This window comes from Pteropus alecto, unplaced genomic scaffold (genome assembly GCF_000325575.1).
Source record: "Pteropus alecto unplaced genomic scaffold, ASM32557v1 scaffold120, whole genome shotgun sequence".
NCBI lineage: Eukaryota > Metazoa > Chordata > Mammalia > Chiroptera > Pteropodidae > Pteropus > Pteropus alecto.
Window position 1 is genome coordinate 1,654,144 of NW_006430061.1, and position 20,223 is coordinate 1,674,366.

At 37.5% G+C, this 20,223-nt stretch overlaps 1 protein-coding gene across 3 annotated transcripts in view; it reads left to right on the forward strand.

The window, feature by feature from the left end:
* Positions 1-15,704, forward strand: part of SOX6 (SRY-box 6) — a 394,559-nt gene extending 378,855 nt beyond the window's left edge. For 2 of the 3 annotated variants that reach the window (XM_025046393.1, XM_025046391.1), the window contains 3 exons: positions 390-623; positions 3,157-3,373; positions 13,144-15,704. In XM_025046393.1, the coding sequence (XP_024902161.1) occupies positions 390-623; positions 3,157-3,373; positions 13,144-13,447 (755 nt within the window). In that variant the 3' untranslated portion in view covers positions 13,448-15,704. The remainder of the gene's footprint in view (positions 1-389; positions 624-3,156; positions 3,374-13,143) is intronic. The other variant, XM_025046392.1, reaches the window with a different exon arrangement.
* Positions 15,705-20,223: the final 4,519 nt, after the last annotated feature.

A 20,223-nucleotide genomic window follows, 5' to 3' on the forward strand; every position in this document is an offset into this window, starting at 1 on the left:
GAAAGAGACATTTAAGTGGCTGCAATTTTTGGTAAATGAGACTAAAACAATAGGTAAGGTCCTGTTTTTGAAGGAAGGAATCACAGCAGAGACGTTTACCATAAAATAATGCCCATCATTGTTTTTACTATCACCTGGAATTGATTGTAATAAAAAAAAAATGTACTGTGTGTATAAAAACATGCAAAATTAATTCCACCCAGTGTGTCTTTGAGACCTGTCAGAAGGGCCTATAGAATTGTCATTTGAAACTGTCTTTTCTTCCAAGAGGTCACTTAAAAAGAAATGAAGTGCCTAGAGAAAACATTGAACCAGGTGGCAAGTTATATTATAGTATCCAGATAATAATGCTTTGCACCCATCTTGTTCTTCCTGCCCTGACATTACAGGAAGTAAAGCAATGAATGGCTCTGCAGCTAAACTACAGCAGTATTATTGTTGGCCAACAGGAGGTGCCACTGTGGCTGAAGCACGAGTCTACAGGGATGCCCGCGGCCGCGCCAGCAGCGAGCCACACATCAAGCGACCAATGAATGCATTCATGGTTTGGGCAAAGGATGAGAGGAGGAAAATCCTTCAGGCCTTCCCCGACATGCATAACTCCAACATTAGCAAAATTTTAGGTGAGTGGAGCAGAAAACGCTGATCTTCTACCCTATGAGTGTCCCAAAAGTGGAAAGAAGGGGCATAATTTGACAACTATGGGAAACTGTGGTTTGCAGAAGTGAGATGTAGCCCAGCAAGCTGCCCCTACCCCAGAATGTGGCATTTAGATTTAAGAGTTATTGCATCCACAAGATGCCAGAGCAAGACTGACTAAAAACTTATTTTAGAGACAAAACTATTTGTAGTATGTGTTAATACTGTGACTTTGGCAGTTCTGAGAGGTCACTGTTAAACAGGAATCATAGAGACAAGTTTTATCTCCTTTTCTTATTCAGTCTTCTTAAGTCCACAAGTTGCTATAAAACCCTGGAAACAATCACAGACCCGACAGTTTTCTGCTTTAGTATTTTGGGGTTCACATGTTTCTCCGAAAGAATTCATCAAGAACTAGGGGTGAGCCCGCAAATAGTGTGAAGTTCATGGAGTGTAGAGCAGTACCTCTAATGATAACTTTAAAACTTGTAAAATAAAACTGCATTTACTTTAATAAGATATGACTAGTTCAAATTTCATAGCAGTGAGTTGAACACATTAGACCACAGGGCAGAGAGGCACATTTTGTGGTAAATTGCCAGAGTGATTCTCCCGTTTCTCAGGATTAAACTCAAGACTTGTTCTATTAATGTAAAGCTTGCCTAGTGCAGATTATACAGTTTGGAGTTATTGTGCTCAACATATTGAACATATTTTATTCAACATGCAGCATTACAGTCAACATGTTTCCTCTTTAAAAAGAAAAAACACAGAAGGCACTGTTCTATTTAAGCTGTCAAGATGTGACAAAATCTCAAAGGGAGCCGTTTAAGAAGCCGAAAAACATTAGAGACTTAAATTGTGGTTTTCATTTTTAAATGTTTTGTTCAAAAGCAATAAATATTTAACCTGTGTAAATATCAGTGATCTGGACGTACACAAATACACATGTTTTGTCACTGTATAAATAATTTAACTTGATTCTGAGACATTTTGAGGCAGTGACCTCTAAGAAAATTTAAACCGTACATAAGATCAAATAGTGGTGAAATGTTAAAATACAAATTTCCTCCTTTTTTTTCCTTTTGACTTTTAGATTTCATGATGGATACTAAATATCATTACAATAAAGTTTATTTTTACAGTTTCAGAGATATGCTTAGGGGTATTATTCCTTCTAATTTAATACCTTTCAAACCAAGATGCTCGCAATGCACATGTTAATTTTTTTCTAATTAATAGCCATTCAAAAGAAAATCAATGTTTCTCTGTCCTTAAAGTCTGATATCTAACTTTGAAAAAAAAATTTTTTTTTTTTTGTCATTTTAGTAGCAGTGTGAGTAAGTTCTCAGATGGGCACAGAACCTCTTTGTTTCCATTTTGGCAGCTGCGAGGAATCTATATTATTGGTGCGCATTCTGTGAAAAAAAATATTAAGAATATAGTAAGTGTATTCATTAAAATGTAAACTTTTAAGCACAAGAGTACCAAGAATCCTGTTAACTGGGGCTTTAAGCCACTGGAAGCCAGTGGAACACTGAGAAGCCTATCTGCATAGACTTTCTGCACAACTTTTGCACAATCAAGAAAGAACAGGGATGGATGTGCTATTAATGCAGACCAGGGTATTGCTGCCTACAGAGAATATTTGTACAACTTTTTCATTTGTTTATGTATGAAAAATCTCTACTGAAGAATAGCTAACATCCAGTCAGCACAGCTGTTACCGCTTTATTCACCAGTGAGACACAAAAATGCAATTTGATACATGTAAAAAAACACATCCCTTCTTTGTCAAGTGTTTAGATAATTCTTTATAAACAATATTAGAAAAGTGAATACTTCTCCTTCTTCCTGTATAAACCGTATTAAAAATTTTTGTACTTTCATCGGTACAGATTTTAATGAACGTTTATAGTATTGAAAAGTGGTATATATAATTCCAAATGTACCTTCCGGTCCTAAAGCTGTAACTTCTTAAGTAGAGTTTAGGCTTTTTAATTACCCTAGGCCAGGGGAAATTGTACACAGTACATTTTATATAGAGAAGGATAGCAACATCTGCTGACATCTTATCGAAGAATAGCGTTGCTAAAGATGCTTAAAGTGAGAGAGATGTTTGAATTTCTGGAAACAAGAGAGCTTTTCCTGAGAATCTTGTCATACTTGAAAGTATGCTTAGGAACGCTAGGTTTTTAACCCTCTTGAGAGAGATAGGAGGATGGATGGGGGAAAGACTTTGGTGTAGAAGATGATCTTTAAATAGCAAAGATTTTTAAAACAATACTCTTAATGCAACACCAACTTTAAATTATTGAGAGAAATAATAAATGTATTACATACAAAATTATTCTTTGCTCTATAGTCTAAAAACTAGTTGTGAGGCTCAATGATATGTGGTAATGGGGGCCACTTGGAGCACAGGTGAGTAAAGCCATGGGAAGGTATATCCAGCTGCATTTGCCAGGAATATGTTACCTTGACCACTTGGGCACATAAGCCTATTTTTATGTACAGGGTCTCGCTGGAAATCTATGTCCAACCAAGAGAAACAACCTTATTACGAAGAGCAGGCCCGGCTAAGCAAGATCCATTTAGAGAAGTACCCGAACTATAAATACAAACCTCGGCCGAAACGCACCTGCATTGTTGACGGCAAAAAGCTCCGGATCGGGGAGTATAAACAACTGATGAGGTCTCGGAGACAGGAGATGAGGCAGTTCTTTACTGTGGGGTAAGTGCTCCGGAATTTAGCTACCTGGGCTTCCTCTTCCCAGTAAGAAACCACAGGATGGCTACTGGCAGCTTGTTTGGGAAGGAGATTAGAGAGGGGAGGAGGTTGTGACCTACAGAGGAGCTTGGCTGTGGTACTCTTTTCAGTGTCACAGGCACACAGCATTGCTGAACGCCTGCTGCTCAAATCAAAACAAACCTGCAGCAGACCACTCCCAACTGATCATCCTTTTCATTGTCTCCCATACTAATCTAAACTGTTCAATGCCCACACACAAAGTTTCTGGTAGTTTATTTAAGCAGACACATGGGGAGAAAAAATAAAAACTAACCTTACGACATCCCCAGAAGCTTTCCAACTTCTCTGGGTGGTGCTTCTGACTCTAATCACAATAGTCTGCTTTTGTTGTGGGATCTACCACAAGATAATTGGCCTTGACATTGCTTAGAGGACCTCATTTTTGGCATAAGATCCAGAACTCCCGTTGCAGTAAATTATTCTGTGGTGAAAGCAGTAACAATGTGGATTTTCTTGCTTAAATCAAAAACTAGACATGTTTTTGATATCTCCAAGTCTGATTTCATGTCATTTTGTTTAAAAATTAGGTAATAGATTTCTGGTATAAATTTCGACTTGGCTGACTGGCTGTCTGCATTCAAAAGAGGCCCCTTGTAACCACAGTAGTCAGGATAAGTAGGGATGCAGATGCCTGTAGGTTCCAGCACACTCAGACCTAGAAGCATGGGGTGTGTGTATGTTGAGGGGAGGGGGCAGGCAAACCAGAGGACCATTCTGGAGGCACCAGCCTGAGGCAGCTGAAATCAGATTGGGAGCTCGAGAGAGAGAAGTGGAGTGACTAAAAAGGAAGCCGTATTTACTGTTAACTGGATGGGGAATTGAGTAGCTGTGCTATGCCAGGGAAATAAGAAGAAGAGAGATACTTTAAAAGAGAAGTAAGAGCTATTTCTTTTTAAGGACACTAAAAAAATAACCTCATGGAACAAAAAGTTAGTTTCAGAGTGATGTGTTTAAAAGCATAAAATTAATTTAGAATAGTTAATAGAATAAGACCTGTCAGAACAAAAACCAAACAGACAAAAAAGCCAATGAGAAAGCAGGGCCATGAATTTACTCAATACCCTAAAGGGTTCTGGGGAGAAGCAGAGGCTTTGGAGTTTGACCGTTAAGTTCAAACACTGACTACCATCCTCTTTGCCTGGTTATTTAACTTCTCTAAGCTTCTGTTTTCTCACGTGTGAAAGAAACAAATAATAGTACCTATCTCATATGATTGTTGAGAGGATTCAATGAGGCAATGCTTTTAAAAGTATTTTATATAGTACTTAGTATAATATCAATAAAGGTGAATTCTTATCATTATCATTACTATTAAAAATGGATTTACTATCATAGTAAAACTATATATTATATCATACTAGATAATCAATGAATTTCTTTACACTATGGCTGAACCTTTTGAGGTAAAGAGAGGCTTAAGCCACTTTATTATTTGAGGATTCTAATCTATTAACGGATGAAGACATGCCAAAATGGAATTATCAAATTCTTCTGTATTATAAATGTTTGCATTTTAAAAAATAATGCTTTTAATACCAAAATACAATGTGGTATAATTGGTCTATTCACATTCTAATTAGATGATTTATGAAAAATGCCAATTCATAGTGCACTTTAGGTAGTATAGTCATATGTGACAAAACACAAATTTAAAACTGTAATAAATGTTTCAAAAAAGACGTTTATCTGTTAGCGTATATAATTTCTTTTGAACAAAGAGTCAGAGTTAAATTTGAGATCCTTCATGATTCCCATCCTTCTCTCAATCATGTCCTCATGTATCTAGTGATGCATAATGGGTCTCTCTCACCATAGTCTGGAAGACTACCAAAGGTACATTTTATTCCCTGGCACTTATTTGAAAATAATGAGATACAGTAGTTCTGTTGAATTTAGTTCCTTTTATCAAAGGTATATTGAAACAGCTCTAGATCAAAAAACCTCAACATATAACAGTACACGTAAAATGAAAAACTAAAACAACTCAATAGCATGTACCATTTGTTGAGTGTCTACTGTATATAATATAGGTGTTTTAGATATACAAATCACATAATTCTCTAAATAAGATAAAGAAATGAAGACTTCTAAAGGTTCTGTGGCTGCCAAAAGGTGAGAAAGAACAAACCTTTAAATACAAATCTTGGCCTCTGTCATGCCAAACGACTAAGGAATTGTCCTTACCACATTGTCTCAGATTAAGCCTCATAGCCCTGTTCTGGCACAGTCATGAGTATGGCTGAGCTGTTCGACGAAGAGCTTTCAGAACCAGAGAAACTAAGATCTTTGGTTGTGGTGTACAGTGGTGTATAAAAGGAGCTTTGAAATTTAGAGACGAAGGATCCCGTTTTTGGTTGGGGGTGGTCCTTTACTGAAGGACTGGGGAATGGGCAGGCAGTGACCAAGATGTCTTATTTTTTGATCTTCAATGCTGAGGACTTTATTCTGCTCAGCTTGGTAATACTTGCTGCATAAAACCAGGTATTACTTCCACTTAAAATTTTGTATTCTCTATTAAGCAGTTGTATTTGATAGATTATTAACTCCCTGGGGTTCATCTTTGGAAATTGATCTTCATTAGATGTGAAGTTATTACAAGAGGGAAAAACAAACAAGAAATTCAAAGACTGCTATTGACTTCTTGAGGGAATGGGGGTTAAGATCAATATTTATAGCTGATTTTGAAAAGACATGCATAGCTTTCAAGCCAATAAAATTACATATATTGCCCAACATTGTTATGCATTTTACTGACAATACAAATAATAATCAGTGAGTTAGATTATTATTTTTTTGCTTAGCTGTTATGAAATGAGTTTATCGATAATATGTAGTGAAGTTAGCTCTTACCATGGATTTAACCCCTTGAATAGCAGGTTAAGTATCAGAATTTTATAATAATTCTGATAAGAGTGCTATTAATGTTGAAATGATATTCATTAGAGTACACATAGCTATAACATTGTCTTTTTCCAAAGAACTATAGCTAAATGTACTTCCATGTATTTAAAGCTCACTCAGTAATTTACCTGAGAACTAATAGAGTATTATGCAGCTATTATATTACATTTGGGGCGATTTTTAAAATAATAATGGTAAATTATTAAATACCATGTATTATATACTGTGTGGAGTGAATTATACAGATTATGACAAATAGAAGAAATTTTTAATATAAGCAGTATCATTCTTATAACGAGGTTGAAAAACACTGTTCAGAGATGTTAAATTTGCCCAAGTTCACACAGCTAGTAAGTTTCAGGGTTGAGATTTAAATCAGACTTATGAGAATGTGAATCATGTGTCCTTTTCACCATTACACATACCTCTCAATTAGAGCCTACAAATTGTTTAGAGAGGCTGTTTACTGTAGTGGGTAAGAACATCAATCAATTCTGGAGCCAGACTGTTCTAGCTCAAATACTAGATCTGCTTCTTCCTTGTTCCAAGAACTAAAGGATAGCAATCTTTATGTCTGTGAGCTCTCTACTTGCCCTTGCAAAACTTATTTAAGCTCTCCGTATCTCAGTTTCCTCTTATATGGAATGAGGATAATAATAATACCCATAACATTGGACTCTTCTTAAAATTGAATAACAATGTATCTAAAGTGCTTAGAACAGTCTCTGGAAGATAGTAAGCCTCAGATTTGAGTAAATATTATTATTCTAGAAAAATAATGCCATGTTCAAAGCACCTTTTCATATCATAAAGAATTATATTTTATTGCCTTATGCTATAAGTGATTTGAACATTTACCTTTTTGATCTTAATTCTAAAGAGGTCGAATCAAACCTATAAGATACTTATAAATATAATTGATTAGCATAAACTAGCTATACTACTTTCAGTATTGTCCTACTGTAGAGAAAGCTAGATTAGAATCTCTAATAAGTACTGTAAAAAGATTGCTATTATTTCCATTCCTTAGTGCAACATTAACTAAAGAGATGTGTGACATATAGGCTTATCTCCTAATGAAACAGACTTCATTGCCTTCATTTACAGATGATGTAAAGGCCTGAAGAATCAGCAAACAAGAGAGCTTTGCCAAAATAAATATGTAGTTCCTTTGCAATTGGCAAAGCTAGGCTGTACTCCAGAAATATTCTTGTAATTTGGAAACCATGCAACTATGCTGGACACTATCAGGGTCGTCTTATATTCTTTACTTGGGCTGGGAGGGAGGATTCTCAGCCATCTCTGCTCATATAAGTTGCATGTGTATACTTTCACAAACATCTGCAACTTTTGTTTAGATGTGCACATTCATTATTCGTAAAGCCCAATACCTACCAGCTATTCCTGTTCATAAATCTGCAGTGTTTGAATTTTGACTTTGCAATTGATCTGTAAAGGAAGGAAAAATGCTTTTCAGGAAAGTAATTTCCAATAGAAAAAGCTTGAGCACGCTGGCTGGATTTTCCATTTTGTTAATTGATTAGTCAGTCAATTGGTAAAGGCCAATTGAAACCAGCTCTGTGGCCAGCACTGTACTAAATTGATACAGTGCATGAGGCATTAATTCTGTACACAGTGAGCTTTCAGAGAATGCTATAGTCAAAGAAGCCAGACACATACATGAATAGATTAGCAAATAGTTGTTTGTTAGACACACACGAACACAGAATACATTGCATAGTGCTGCATATGATGTATAATGAAGTATGAATTTGACTTTTATAGAAAGAGCAAGTAAAACTCATTAGGGCCAACCATAGATCATCCTTGAGGAAGGAGATTTGAGGCATGGGTACAGTCAGGCTGATAGAAGAGAGGGATAAATATTTCTATTTTAGTGTAAAAAAGAACATTAACACATTGGTGGAAATATGGAAATGTTCAATAATAAAGAAGGAGGCTAGCCTAGGAATTTCCCTGGCACTAAAGAAAAGTGAGATAGCTAGGGTAGAGCAATATTTTGGAAAACCTTGAAAGCTAGGTGTCTTCAACTATAATTAGCTTTGCTCATTTAATTTCTTTAGTCTCTTTATATACTGATAATGACAATGGGATAGGAAGACCATTGCGACAGCTTATGATTTCACATTCATAGAATCAGTGGTTACTTAGAAGGGGCCTCAGAAGTCATATACTTCAAGCAGCCAGCCATTAGAGGGGTCCTGTCTAAGTCCGCTCAAACTCTTTTGGGCTGGAGAGCTTACCACTTCCCAAGGGAGCTACTTTCTTTGTGGAATATCTCCTAATGCTAGAAAGTTCTCTTCTCTTCACTGAGCCTTACTCTGCCTTTTTGCTCCTTCGTAGATCGGTTCTAATTCTCTTCTTTAGTTTCTTCCAGAAGAAATCTCTTTCTTATTTATGAACACAATTGTTCAAGCATCGAAAGATGGTTACATTCGCATCCCTCCTTCACCACCTTCTATCCCATAAATCCAATCTCATTGCATGTTTTTTTTTTTCTAGAATAGGTTACCAAATTTTTTCATTTGTTTTCTCTCTTATTCACTAGTTTATTTGTTCATTCGTCCTTTCATTCATTCATTCCATGTATTCAACAGATTTTTATTGAGTGTCTCCTATGTTCCAGGCAATGTGTAAGCTCTCAAGTTATATCATTGAAAATTTCTGTCCTCATGAAGCTTACATTCTAATGGGGGAAGTCAGACAGTCAATCAATAAGTGAATAAATAAATATCAAATAGTAATAAGAACCTTAGAACAAAGTAAAGTAGGAAAAGAGAAAGGGAATTTCCGAGGATGGAGTGCAATTTTAAACAGAGCGGCTATACAGAACCTCACTGAGAAGATAAAATGTTGACAAAAACCTGAGGAGGTGAGGGAGCAAGCCGTACAAACATCTGAGAGAACTAGGCAAACAACAGCAGCTGCAAAGGGCTCGAAGAAAGGATGTGATTGGCTTGTTCGAAAATAGTGAGGTCACAGTGATAGGAGCCGAGTGAACAGGTGAAAGAGTAATCGCTGTCAGAGTGATAATGGAGAGTCAAGTAGTGAAAGGACTTTTTTGGCCATTGGGAAGACTTTTAATTTGACTCTGAGTGAGATGGAAAGACATCGAAGGGTTATTAGCAGATCTGACTTAAGTTTTAAAAACATCACTCTGTCCACTGCATCGAGTATTGTCTCAAGGGGCCATGGCCTGAAAGAAGGAGGTGGGCTCTTACGATAAACCAGATTAGAGTTGGTGGGGGCTTGGACCAGGGTTGTAGGGGTAGAGATAGTAAGAAATAGATTCTGGGTGTGTTACTGAGAGTAGACCAATGGAATTTGCTGATGAATTGGATATAGGGTTTGAGAGAAATACAATTACCAAGAATTGGCCTGAGCAACCAGAAAGCTGAAAAAATCATTTACTAAGATCAAAAGGCCAGGAGTGGAGCAGGTATATGGGAGAATAATCAGGAGTTCGGTTTTGCATCTGTAAGGTTGAGATGGTATTTTGACATGCCAATCAAATAAGAGATTTATATATATATATGAAATTTAGGAATGTAGTACTTAGTGGAGATATAAATTTAAGAGTTGTCAGCACATAGATAATATTTGAAGCTACCGAATTGGACAAGATCACCAAGAGAATGAATTTAGAAAGAGAAAAAAGGGTTCAAGGACTGAGTCCTTGGGTACTTCAGTATTTAGCTGTTGGGAAGAGAGGAGGATGCATCAAAGGGACTTAGAAGGAGCAGCTAATAAGATAGGAAGAAGACTAGGAGAGCGTGGTATATTGGAAGACAAGTGAATAGTGTTTCAGCAAGGAGAAGAGCGATCACTGTATCAAATGATGCTCATGGCTTAGGTCAAGTAAGGTGAGGACCAAGAATAGACTTTTGAATTTAACAATGTGATCATTGGTGCTGTGACCTTTTCAAGCTCTGTTTCAGTGGAGTGTTGGGAGTGATTAAAGTAGATTTAAGAAATAATCGAGTAGAAGAAATGGAGAGAGTGAATATACACAATCTTTGAAAGAGTTTTGCTTTAAAGGAGGTCAGAGAAATAGAGGAGTAGCTGGAAAGGGATATGAATCAAGAGTCTTAGTTGTTTTTTATTTTAAAGTAGGAGAGATTATGGCATGTTTATGTACTAATAGGAAGGAAAGAGGGAAAATTGATAATGCAGGTGGGAGAGACGGTTGCTGGAAAGAGATCCTTAGTAAGCAAGAGCAGGTAGATTAGTGCACAAGCAAAGCGGTTGGTCTTACGATTGGATTATGAATTGATTCAAAATACAGGAAGGCAGGTAGAGAACTAGGAGCACAGACAGAGACAGAGGATAAATATGAAATATGATGTTAGGAGCTTGTGAAAAGTTTCTTCTGATTACTTTAAATTTCTTCGCAAAATGGAAAGCCAGGTCATCAACTGTGAGTGACGATGGGGGAGGAGAAGTTGGACATTTGAGGAGAGCTGAGAAGGTATGAAGTAACTGTCTAGCAGAGTAGACGGAGTGGACTAGGAAAAAAGTGCACTATGATGGCTGAACAGCACCAGAGGCCAATTTAAAGTGAAATTTAATGTGAAAGCATCTAATCATTCTTCCCAGCACAGAATAGGAGCTCAATTTAAATATATTTAATAGATCTATACATATAGATTTTTTTTATTTAAAAATACTGCAAAAAAATGACCATCTATTCTTTGTGAAAAAAAAAAATCTGTTTTGAAAATAAAGTGCACCATTTGATAGCTTGTTTATTATATAGAATTTATATTATAGGTTAGCTGACCAAATTGGGAAATCTGTAAAATGGGTTAGTTAATGTTATAGCAAAAGATTTTACTCTACATTCGTGATGTGATTAAGGCAAAAATATTTTTATTGCAATTATCCAAATCCAGTAAAATATTTAATGAAGTGTTCACTGCCTTGGGCAAGTTAGCATGAAATTTAATTTGTGTTAATTTGCCCAAAACTTAGGAAGCAGAAGTATACTGTTTTTAGAATTTGATCTACAAGAAGGAAACTAGTATTTTATAAGATGTTTCTATACATAGATTTAGATTCCTCTATTCTCTTCTTCCTTCAGGCACTCAAAACATCATCATGAGCATCATAGAAAATGGATCGATATCAGGTGCCTAGTGTCAATTGGGTAACAATAGAACCTGTAGGAATCAGGGATTTTTATGAGATACAGGAGCATAGTGTATCTGTATATTGAATATCTATAAAAGAAATAGTGATGGAATTCAAGTCAGGTGACCTAGGTTTAAATTCTAGCTCTGCTGGTTATTAAATCCAGGGCCTTAAGGTCTTACTTTCTTCATCTGAAAACTGGGCATAATAATACTTCATTGGGTTGCCATGTTGATCAAATGAGGTAATTATATGAAAATATTTTATTTATTATGTTAGTCAAAGGTTAAGGGATTATTATTGTGCCTCCCAATGATTGAAAGAAGTTATTAAAAATAGCATTATCAGCTATCTCTCAGCGCGATTCTAGGCCCCATTTTTACTATTTTTCCTTCTACTATGATAGAAGGCATGCAGGCCTTTTTGAGAAAATTATGCTGCTTCTGGACATGTCCAAGAATAGCTAGTAACTAAACTACTTCTTCATAGATTCAGGGTATTTCTCTTTTGGACTGAAGTGGATAAAAAGTTTCAATGTTAATGTAAAGGGTCAATAAGAATTATTCAAGTGATAGACTGACCTGGAGCCATCAGTATTAGAAGTTGAAAGGATCTTCCAAGACTCCTGGCCCCAGCTTTTATAAATGTATGGAAACTTAGGCTCAGAAAGTATGGTTACAATGATATTTTGAAATGAATTTAAATTATAATTACTGTCCATAAAGATTGAGAAAACTTGGCACATATTGCATTTATCAGAATATTGTTTCAGTCGTAGTCTCCTAGCTAGGTATTTAATTCTTTAACTAGTTTTAATGACTCAAGGGTAATTGAGAGACAGATAGCCATGTCTCCTTGCAGAAGGAAAGACTGACCTTCATAAAGGGTCTGGTAAGTTTATTTGAACTAGAGTAGCATGATGGAACAATCTGGTGTGACCAGGCCTTGGCACCTGCTAGGATCTAGGATAAGTCAGTGTGTGTCGTTCTGTTAAGTTGCAGAGAACTCACTGCTTTTCACTCCCGACTCCTCCAGCCTAGTGCCTTGGGAGTAATGACATACAAGATGATCCTTTCTTAAGCAGGAAAATAGAAGGTCCTTGAAGGAACTTCTCTACAAGTCCTGCCATGGAAATAAATAGATATTTGCATGGATACTAAATGTATGCTTTCAGATCCTTTCTCATCTTGATCTCTCCTCTCTACAGTTCTTGAACCAAGGTGAAGACACAAGTCTGCTTAACAGTCATAATATGTCTCATGTTACCAGTCTATTTTTTAGTGTTCTGCGAGAATCTTCAAAAATGATCTCACACGTAACTTTGTGGAATTAACTGCAATGTTGTTCCAAATACCTGGTGTTATCCAAGTTTTGCCATATTTACGATGTCATAAGAACCCCGTTTTTATGTTGCAAAACTATCATAAATTACACTCCATTGTATTACTTAACCCTCAACCATAGTATCAGGGAGATTTGCAGGACTCTTCCAGGGAACATCTTTGTCACATTTTGTCATTTGCTTAGAATGTCAAACAGGGCCCCCTTTTGGATTCTGTGGGAGGTGGATTCCAATTGCCACACAGAACATATATAGAGATATTTCCCCCTGTTTTATTTTATTTTTTGAATCTATACAGGCAACAGCCTCAGATTCCAATCACCACAGGAACAGGTGTTGTGTATCCTGGTGCTATTACTATGGCAACTACCACACCATCACCTCAGATGACATCTGACTGCTCTAGCACCTCCGCCAGCCCAGAGCCCAGCCTCCCGGTCATCCAGAGCACTTATGGTATGAAGACAGACGGCGGAAACCTAGCTGGAAATGAAATGATTAATGGAGAGGATGAAATAGAAATGTATGACGACTATGAAGATGATCCCAAATCAGACTATAGCAGTGAAAACGAAGCCCCAGAAGCTGTCAGTGCCAACTGAGGAGTGTTTATTTGCTGAATTAAAATACTCTGACATTTCACCTCCCCTCCCCCAACAAAAAGTTCTTAAAGAGCCCGCATGCATTTGTGGCTCCACAATGACATCAGCAGAATGGTCTTAATTGTTTCGTAAAGTGTGAGACAGATTAAGTTTTCCCTGATTTTTCATGAACTTGAGTTTTTTGTCGTTATTGTTATTGTTGTTGTTGTTGTTTTTTTAATTTAGGTGAAGACATATTAAATATGAGACACCAGGACTTGAAAACTTATCTCAACCCATAGCTGTCTTACAAGTCTTATATTTTTGTCTTACTATTTTTTTTTTCTTTTGGATGTTGATAAAGGTTTAAGTTACTGTTTTAGATGGGGTTAAACATTCTCACTCAGGTATGCTGTGCCGGCCTACAGGTTGTGAATGTGTTTTTATTCTGAATTATTTTAGAAAACAACTGAGGATTTCATATTGTGAAACAGAACCAGTCTACGGCGTGTGCAGCTGCATGTAGAGCATATTCAAAAGGCCTCGGAATTCCATTTTTCCATGTGTAGAGTTAAACTTTGAATGTGCCAAACTTTCTCATCACTTTTGAATCTTAATATTTTGAAAGTCTTAAAGGAGACACTGCAAAGTCTTAGACAATCTTTGGCATCTTAAAATAAAATAGCAAACCATACTTTTTTTTTTTCCAGAAAATGGTAAAGTACTCAGGAATCTGGAGACAAGATATTGTAAGGAATGAACAAGGTTGCCACAGTGCATGTACCCAATTGTGTTTGCCTCTCAATGTGCCATCTGTGGGTGACGTATGACGTACACACACCAGAGCGATCACCACACCAGATACCGATTCGGTGGTCTTCTCTGCCTGAGACCACCTCTCACTACATCCATTATCCCTTTGCCTTTAACCCTGACATTCAGTCTTAACACATTTTCTCTTAAATAATTTATTCATTCCAGAATGTCAAGGGTCCACTTACTATTTATTTAAAAAAAAAATTGTTGGTGGCATTAATTTAATAATTCTTATTTTTCACCATCTTTCCCCGAAGAACTTTTCAGCCCTTCTCACCTCCTTCTCCTGCTAGATACAAAAGATGTACATAGTGATTTTATGTCCCCAGAGCATCTGGAAGCATTTCTGAAGCAAGATTCTATTAAATACCTATATCATTGTTTTTAAACACGAGTGTCTATCTGGCTGCAGGGCTGTGTGTTTAGATTCATGTGTAGAGTCTTACACTTCAACAGCTGTGCCCCCGAGGTTCTTAGTGACCTTGAATCTTTTGCCAGAATTTCCCCCTAAGTCAGCTCAGCAACAAGTGGTCGGAGCTGCCTCAGTGGCATTTCCCCTGAGTGCCATTCAGCAGCAAGGGTCAACAGTGGTGACTGCCGGGCAAGAGAGTTCCATAGCCAAACCTAGAGCCCAAGGCTGCAGGCCATGTAGGAGGCTACTATGATGCTGTCATGGGCTGGCACCTTTACAGTGAGTTGCCTTGTCCCATCTGGCATACCTAGGGGATTCTCTGTAAAATCCCCAGGATACAAGGAGCCACCTGACAGCCTCAAAGCAAAGATAGAGGCAGATAGTCATGATACGTCCAGAGAATGAAAGAAAACCATAGGGAAGGAGAAGGAGGGAAAATACATTCCCTATATGGGATGTTCCTACTGTTAACTCTGGGGAACAGATCACTCCTGAGGCGGCAGCCGAGGCCCTCTGGCTGACTCCCTCTATCTGTGGCCGTGGTGGGGCAGGCCTATGTGTGAACGAGACTGACTATACTTGTCGCACAAGGGTTTTCTGGAGATGTGCTGATGGGCAAGGAGGCAGTGAGGTTTCACTTCCCATCTCCTAGCCACAGGGAACTTGGCCATGCCATTCTGACCTTCCTGAAAACAGGACTGATCACCTATGTGGGGACCCTCACCCAGAGTGGTTCAGTGGGAGAATGTCAGCGAATGGGACAGTTCACCTCATAGGACAACCCAGATTTTGATCACCAGGACATAGGAATGGCCCCATCAGATTTCTTGAGCCATTTTGTCACTTGGAAGAAAATAGTGTACCTTCATATTTATTTAATGAGTGCTCAAGGACATACCTAATAGCGATAGATAAATCCAGACAAGAAATTACTGGCTATATCACTAGCTGGGAGTGCTCTCTATCAGCTGATTAAGGTACTGATAGGAATGTTTTTTTTTTCTTAATATTGGTTGGGGATTGAAACTTCGTTTTTGTACATTTATTTCAAATGAGGAAGAGGTCATTTTTGTTCTTAAAAAAATGAGTATTTATTATTGTCTTACTGATTTCTTTTGAATATATACCTCTCTTCCTCAGTTCATTCTCATGTTTTTTCTTATTTTCTTTCACTTTTGCTTCTGCCCTGTCCCACTTCTTTTTTTATTTGTTGCATAGGTAAATGCTGTTTGGCTAGCATTGTATTGTATGTAATTAATTTTGCACAAAGGCAAACATTTAGAATAGTAGGTTAATTTTGTTTGTTTTATGACCATGCCAAAATAATATTCTGGGCTGGTGGAGAACAAAGAACTGTTCTTTAGGACTGAAACTTGATTTTGCTTGTAGTAAAACAAAACAAAACAAAACAAAACAACAAAAAATAAACCAACAAAAAACACACACACTCACAGATGTTGTTTCGTAAGTGTTATAAGCACTGGATATAAATGGTATTTTTTATCACTTCTGACTAATGTGAAACTGTTGTACGAAAACTACATGAACAAAAGTCATCTGTTTCGACTCGTGTGGGCTTGCCTCACAGTTGCCGGATTTGAGTCATTTTTATGTCTTGTTATTTCATTTATTTATGCAAAATACATGTGTGTATGAACACTTTGTTTTAGCCCCAGCTCTGCCTCAGTACTGGGGTTCAGTTACTTCTAGCCATGTTCTTAAAAATGAAAGGCTATTCAGGAATGATCTGATTGTAAACGTCTCTTTTATTGGGTAAAACAGTGATGCTGTATTTGAATCTAAATTCTGTGCATAAGCAGTTTATTCTATTTATTAGCCAAGTTTGGCTCTAAATATCCTTGGAAATTATGAATGACAATCATCGGGATCACTTCATTTTATTTTCAGTGGGGCTTAAACAAAGTTTTTGTGACTTTACCATCTCATTTTAGATTTTTCTAATTGTGTAAATATAACATAGAAATAGAATTTATTTTTGGTTCATGAATACTTAGTGAGATATAAGTTATGTATTTCCTTTTTGTTCTCTATCCATATATGTTGGTCCAGACTAGAAGTTGACAAGTCACTGTACCTCATGGGGATAGTGAATTATCAGCACGGTGAGAGAGCAGTGTTCCACCTGCAGCTGGGGCGATAAAACCCCTCACTCGGGTTCTCATGCATCTTAGAACCTACTGTCCACAGACTCAGGCTTTGCCTTTTTTTCTTAATAGAAAATTGATGAATTGAACATACCAAATTTGCCATACCGCCGAGTCAATTTACTCTGTGAATCCCAATAAACTGTTAAAGGTAATTCTGTGACCATTTAATAGCAAGAAGAATGAACGCCATTATAAAGGCAAAAATCTGCTTCTGAGATTGGTCATTAATAAAACTCCCAGCATGCTAAGTCGATTAAAAAATGTTAATCAACTTTTTCCAGTGTTTTTTATTTCATAGTATCTTCAAGTCAAAGATAAAATTATATCCATTTTGTTAAAGAACATGCAGGATTAGGATTTTCCATGTCACTTAGAATAGGGACATGGCAGACAGTCCTATCCTAAAAAAAAAAAAAAAGAAGGACCATAAGGAATAGGAAGGAAGGAAGGAAGGAAGGAAGGAAAAAAGAAGGAAGGAAAAGAATGAAAAGAAGAAAGAAAGAAAGGAAGGAAGGAAGAAAAGGAAAGAAAGAAAAGGAAAGGAAAGAAAGGAAAAGAAAAGGAGAGAGAAATAAAAGATCAGTCTGTGGACAGGAGCAGCCAGGCAGGCAATTTCTCTATTTCATTGGCAGATGTGATGCAGTATCTTTTCCAGGAAGGTACGAAAGCTTTGTTGTTTTCATATGTATCCAGATCAACCTTTTAGGAGCACATCAGTTTGCTTCATTTGGTATTTGATACTCCGCAGCCTTGTCCTCATGGCTTATTTCGATTTGCCAGGGTCCTGATACCAACTCCCAGACCAAGTTCTAAATTCAGATGTGGGCTCACAGTGCTATTGAGCTTGTCAAATTCTGGCCTCCCCTGAACGTTAGCCCCACTGAAGCCTGGGTGTTTGAAAAGGGTGTGATCACTCTAGGGCTGAAATTAAAGGCTTCTTTCTTTTCCTTACGAAGCCAGGCTGCTGCTTCAGAGCGCACCCTCCCAAGCCAAGAGCACAGGCACTAGCTAAAAGCAGGGATTGTTTCAAGGAAATCCATCTATCCCTAGTAGAAAGGCAGCCTGGTCACTTAAACACCACAGCTGAGGCTGCTTATATCAATTTACTAATTTTGCAGTAAGGTGACCTTTACCTACTCATTAGGGAAAGGAAAATGAATCACTTAGTAGTTTTAAATCATCTGAGAAGTCTTGTACCAAGTGCCAACAACTGCAAAGAATGCAGCTGGAGGAATGTATTGAAATTATTACCAGGTCTTCCTTTTTAATGAGAAAATGACAAAATGTTTGCTGTAGCCTTGCCTGTTTTTGTACACGTTTGTCTAAGGACTGAGTTGGCACTTAAGCTCACTTCTCAAAGTATAATAATATTGTATGACCTCATTTGTTCTTTTACAAAAGCACTCGCATCATTTCCTTAAGTCATCTGCCCCCTGACATGTTTTCTTCCTTAATAAACAACTTCTATCTGCTATTCCTGCCGATTATGTTATGTTTCTGATGCCATATGCTATTGAGCGTAACCCTCTGCTAATATTGTTGAAAATATTGATGATATGCAAATACATTTCCTTTTCATCCCATCTTATCTTTTCCTTTGAGGACAGATTGTTTGCCTAAAGCTCATGAACAAGTATTCAAAATGCTGGTACCTTTGGGGTGAGGCTGGAGGTGGGTGGGGGAGGGGGCAGACAGGTAACAGTGCAGATACTCTTCCAATTAGTGTTCGTGGCAATATGAAAGCTTGAAGGCAACTCAGTGACATATCTTGCTCAGTAGTTTCTTATTCCTGAAGAACCACAAGCATAAAGTGAGGCCTCAGTGCTGGTGCTCTTGGAGTATGGGGAATGTGCAAATATTTAACTGTTTTGTATGCTGCACATTGCAGATCTGCTCATGTGCATTCTCCGTTTGTCTTCCTTTGTCATATGTGTTTTTGCTTTTCTAAAAGTGCAGTCTTTATTGTACCCTTCTCCGGCTTGTAGCAAATTAGAATGCTTAGCATTTATGTTCATTCATTATTGTATTTGCCATGTAAAATTTTTATTACCTTAGACAAGCTTATAAGCTGTTACTACATAACTTATCTTACTGTAACTCTTTTATTTCCCGACATTGTAATTTGTTTGTGATGTATATTGTGAGATTGTATTCTATGTTAATTTAATCAGCACAATTCACTGACATGCTGGACTGACATGCTGGCTGCTGTTTCAAAGTATAAAGTTTGTGTAGGGCTGTTGAGACAACTGCATCTCTGTTGTCAAGGTACTGTGCTTTGGTTCGTCTAGCAACACTGTGGGTGTGGCCCTCGAGACACTAAGGGCATTGAATACACCCCCGAGCAAACTTTATCTGCAGATTTTCTTTGTAGAAATTCTATGTATAACGCAGGTACCTATTTGGCCCATGGCTGGTAACTATTTGGGCAATTAGAAAAAACAAAAACCATAAAAACTAGTGTCTATTGCTGCTTTGAATATGTTTGAAAGTCTGAAAATGTAAATAGTTTATCAAAAAAAAAAATCTTGTACAGTCCAGTGTAAAGTTTTTAAATGACCTTAAGGGTTGCCATCACATCTTTCTCACATTCTCCTCTTGATAATGGGAAAAAAAAAGTTTGCTAAGGATTAAAGAAATGGAAAAAAAAAAAAGAATCTCTTCAAACTTAAAGGAATGAATCATTGTTCTTAGCTTTGTTGCATACACAACCTTCTTGGATTTTGTTGTGCAGTATTGATGTGAGATAAAACTCAACATTGAGTAATCTTTCAGTGGTACTTTTCAAAGTCTTCCCCTCTTCTGCCTCATAATTAGGGGAAAAAGACAAAATTGAAAGACACTGTCTTTATCTATCCTGGTATATGTTGGCACCTTAGCTACTTTTTTTTTTTTTTTCCTTTTTGCACAAGGTGCTTTCCTGATATGTTAGACATGCCATCTTTGGGTGATAATGTATATGCCATGATGGGGCCTATGCCCCTCAGGGGAGTGTCTATAAGAACTGCCTATTTATGCTCATTTACCTCAAGACTGTCCTCTCTACCCTTAATCTAGTCGTCATCACTCCATCTTTTGTACTGCTGTTGACACTTACAAATTAAAGATAAATTTTGTTTTACGATCTCTGTGTATGGCCTTGTCTGTGCCCTGCAGACTGTTCCCACTCTGGAGCCCGCTAGGCTATAGGCTTCCCCCGCGCTTGCTGCTGGAGCTAGCAGAGCTTCTCTGCTCCCTGCCATCACTGCTGCCCAGCTGAGAGGTAGATCTCACTCAGGAAGCCTCCAAACCCCTTAGCCTGGAAAGACGTGCCTGCTTTTTTCATTGTGGAGCATACATACACTGCTGCAGCAGGAAATGCTTGTGGATTTGGACAGCAGGAACGGGAGCCAAGGTGGATT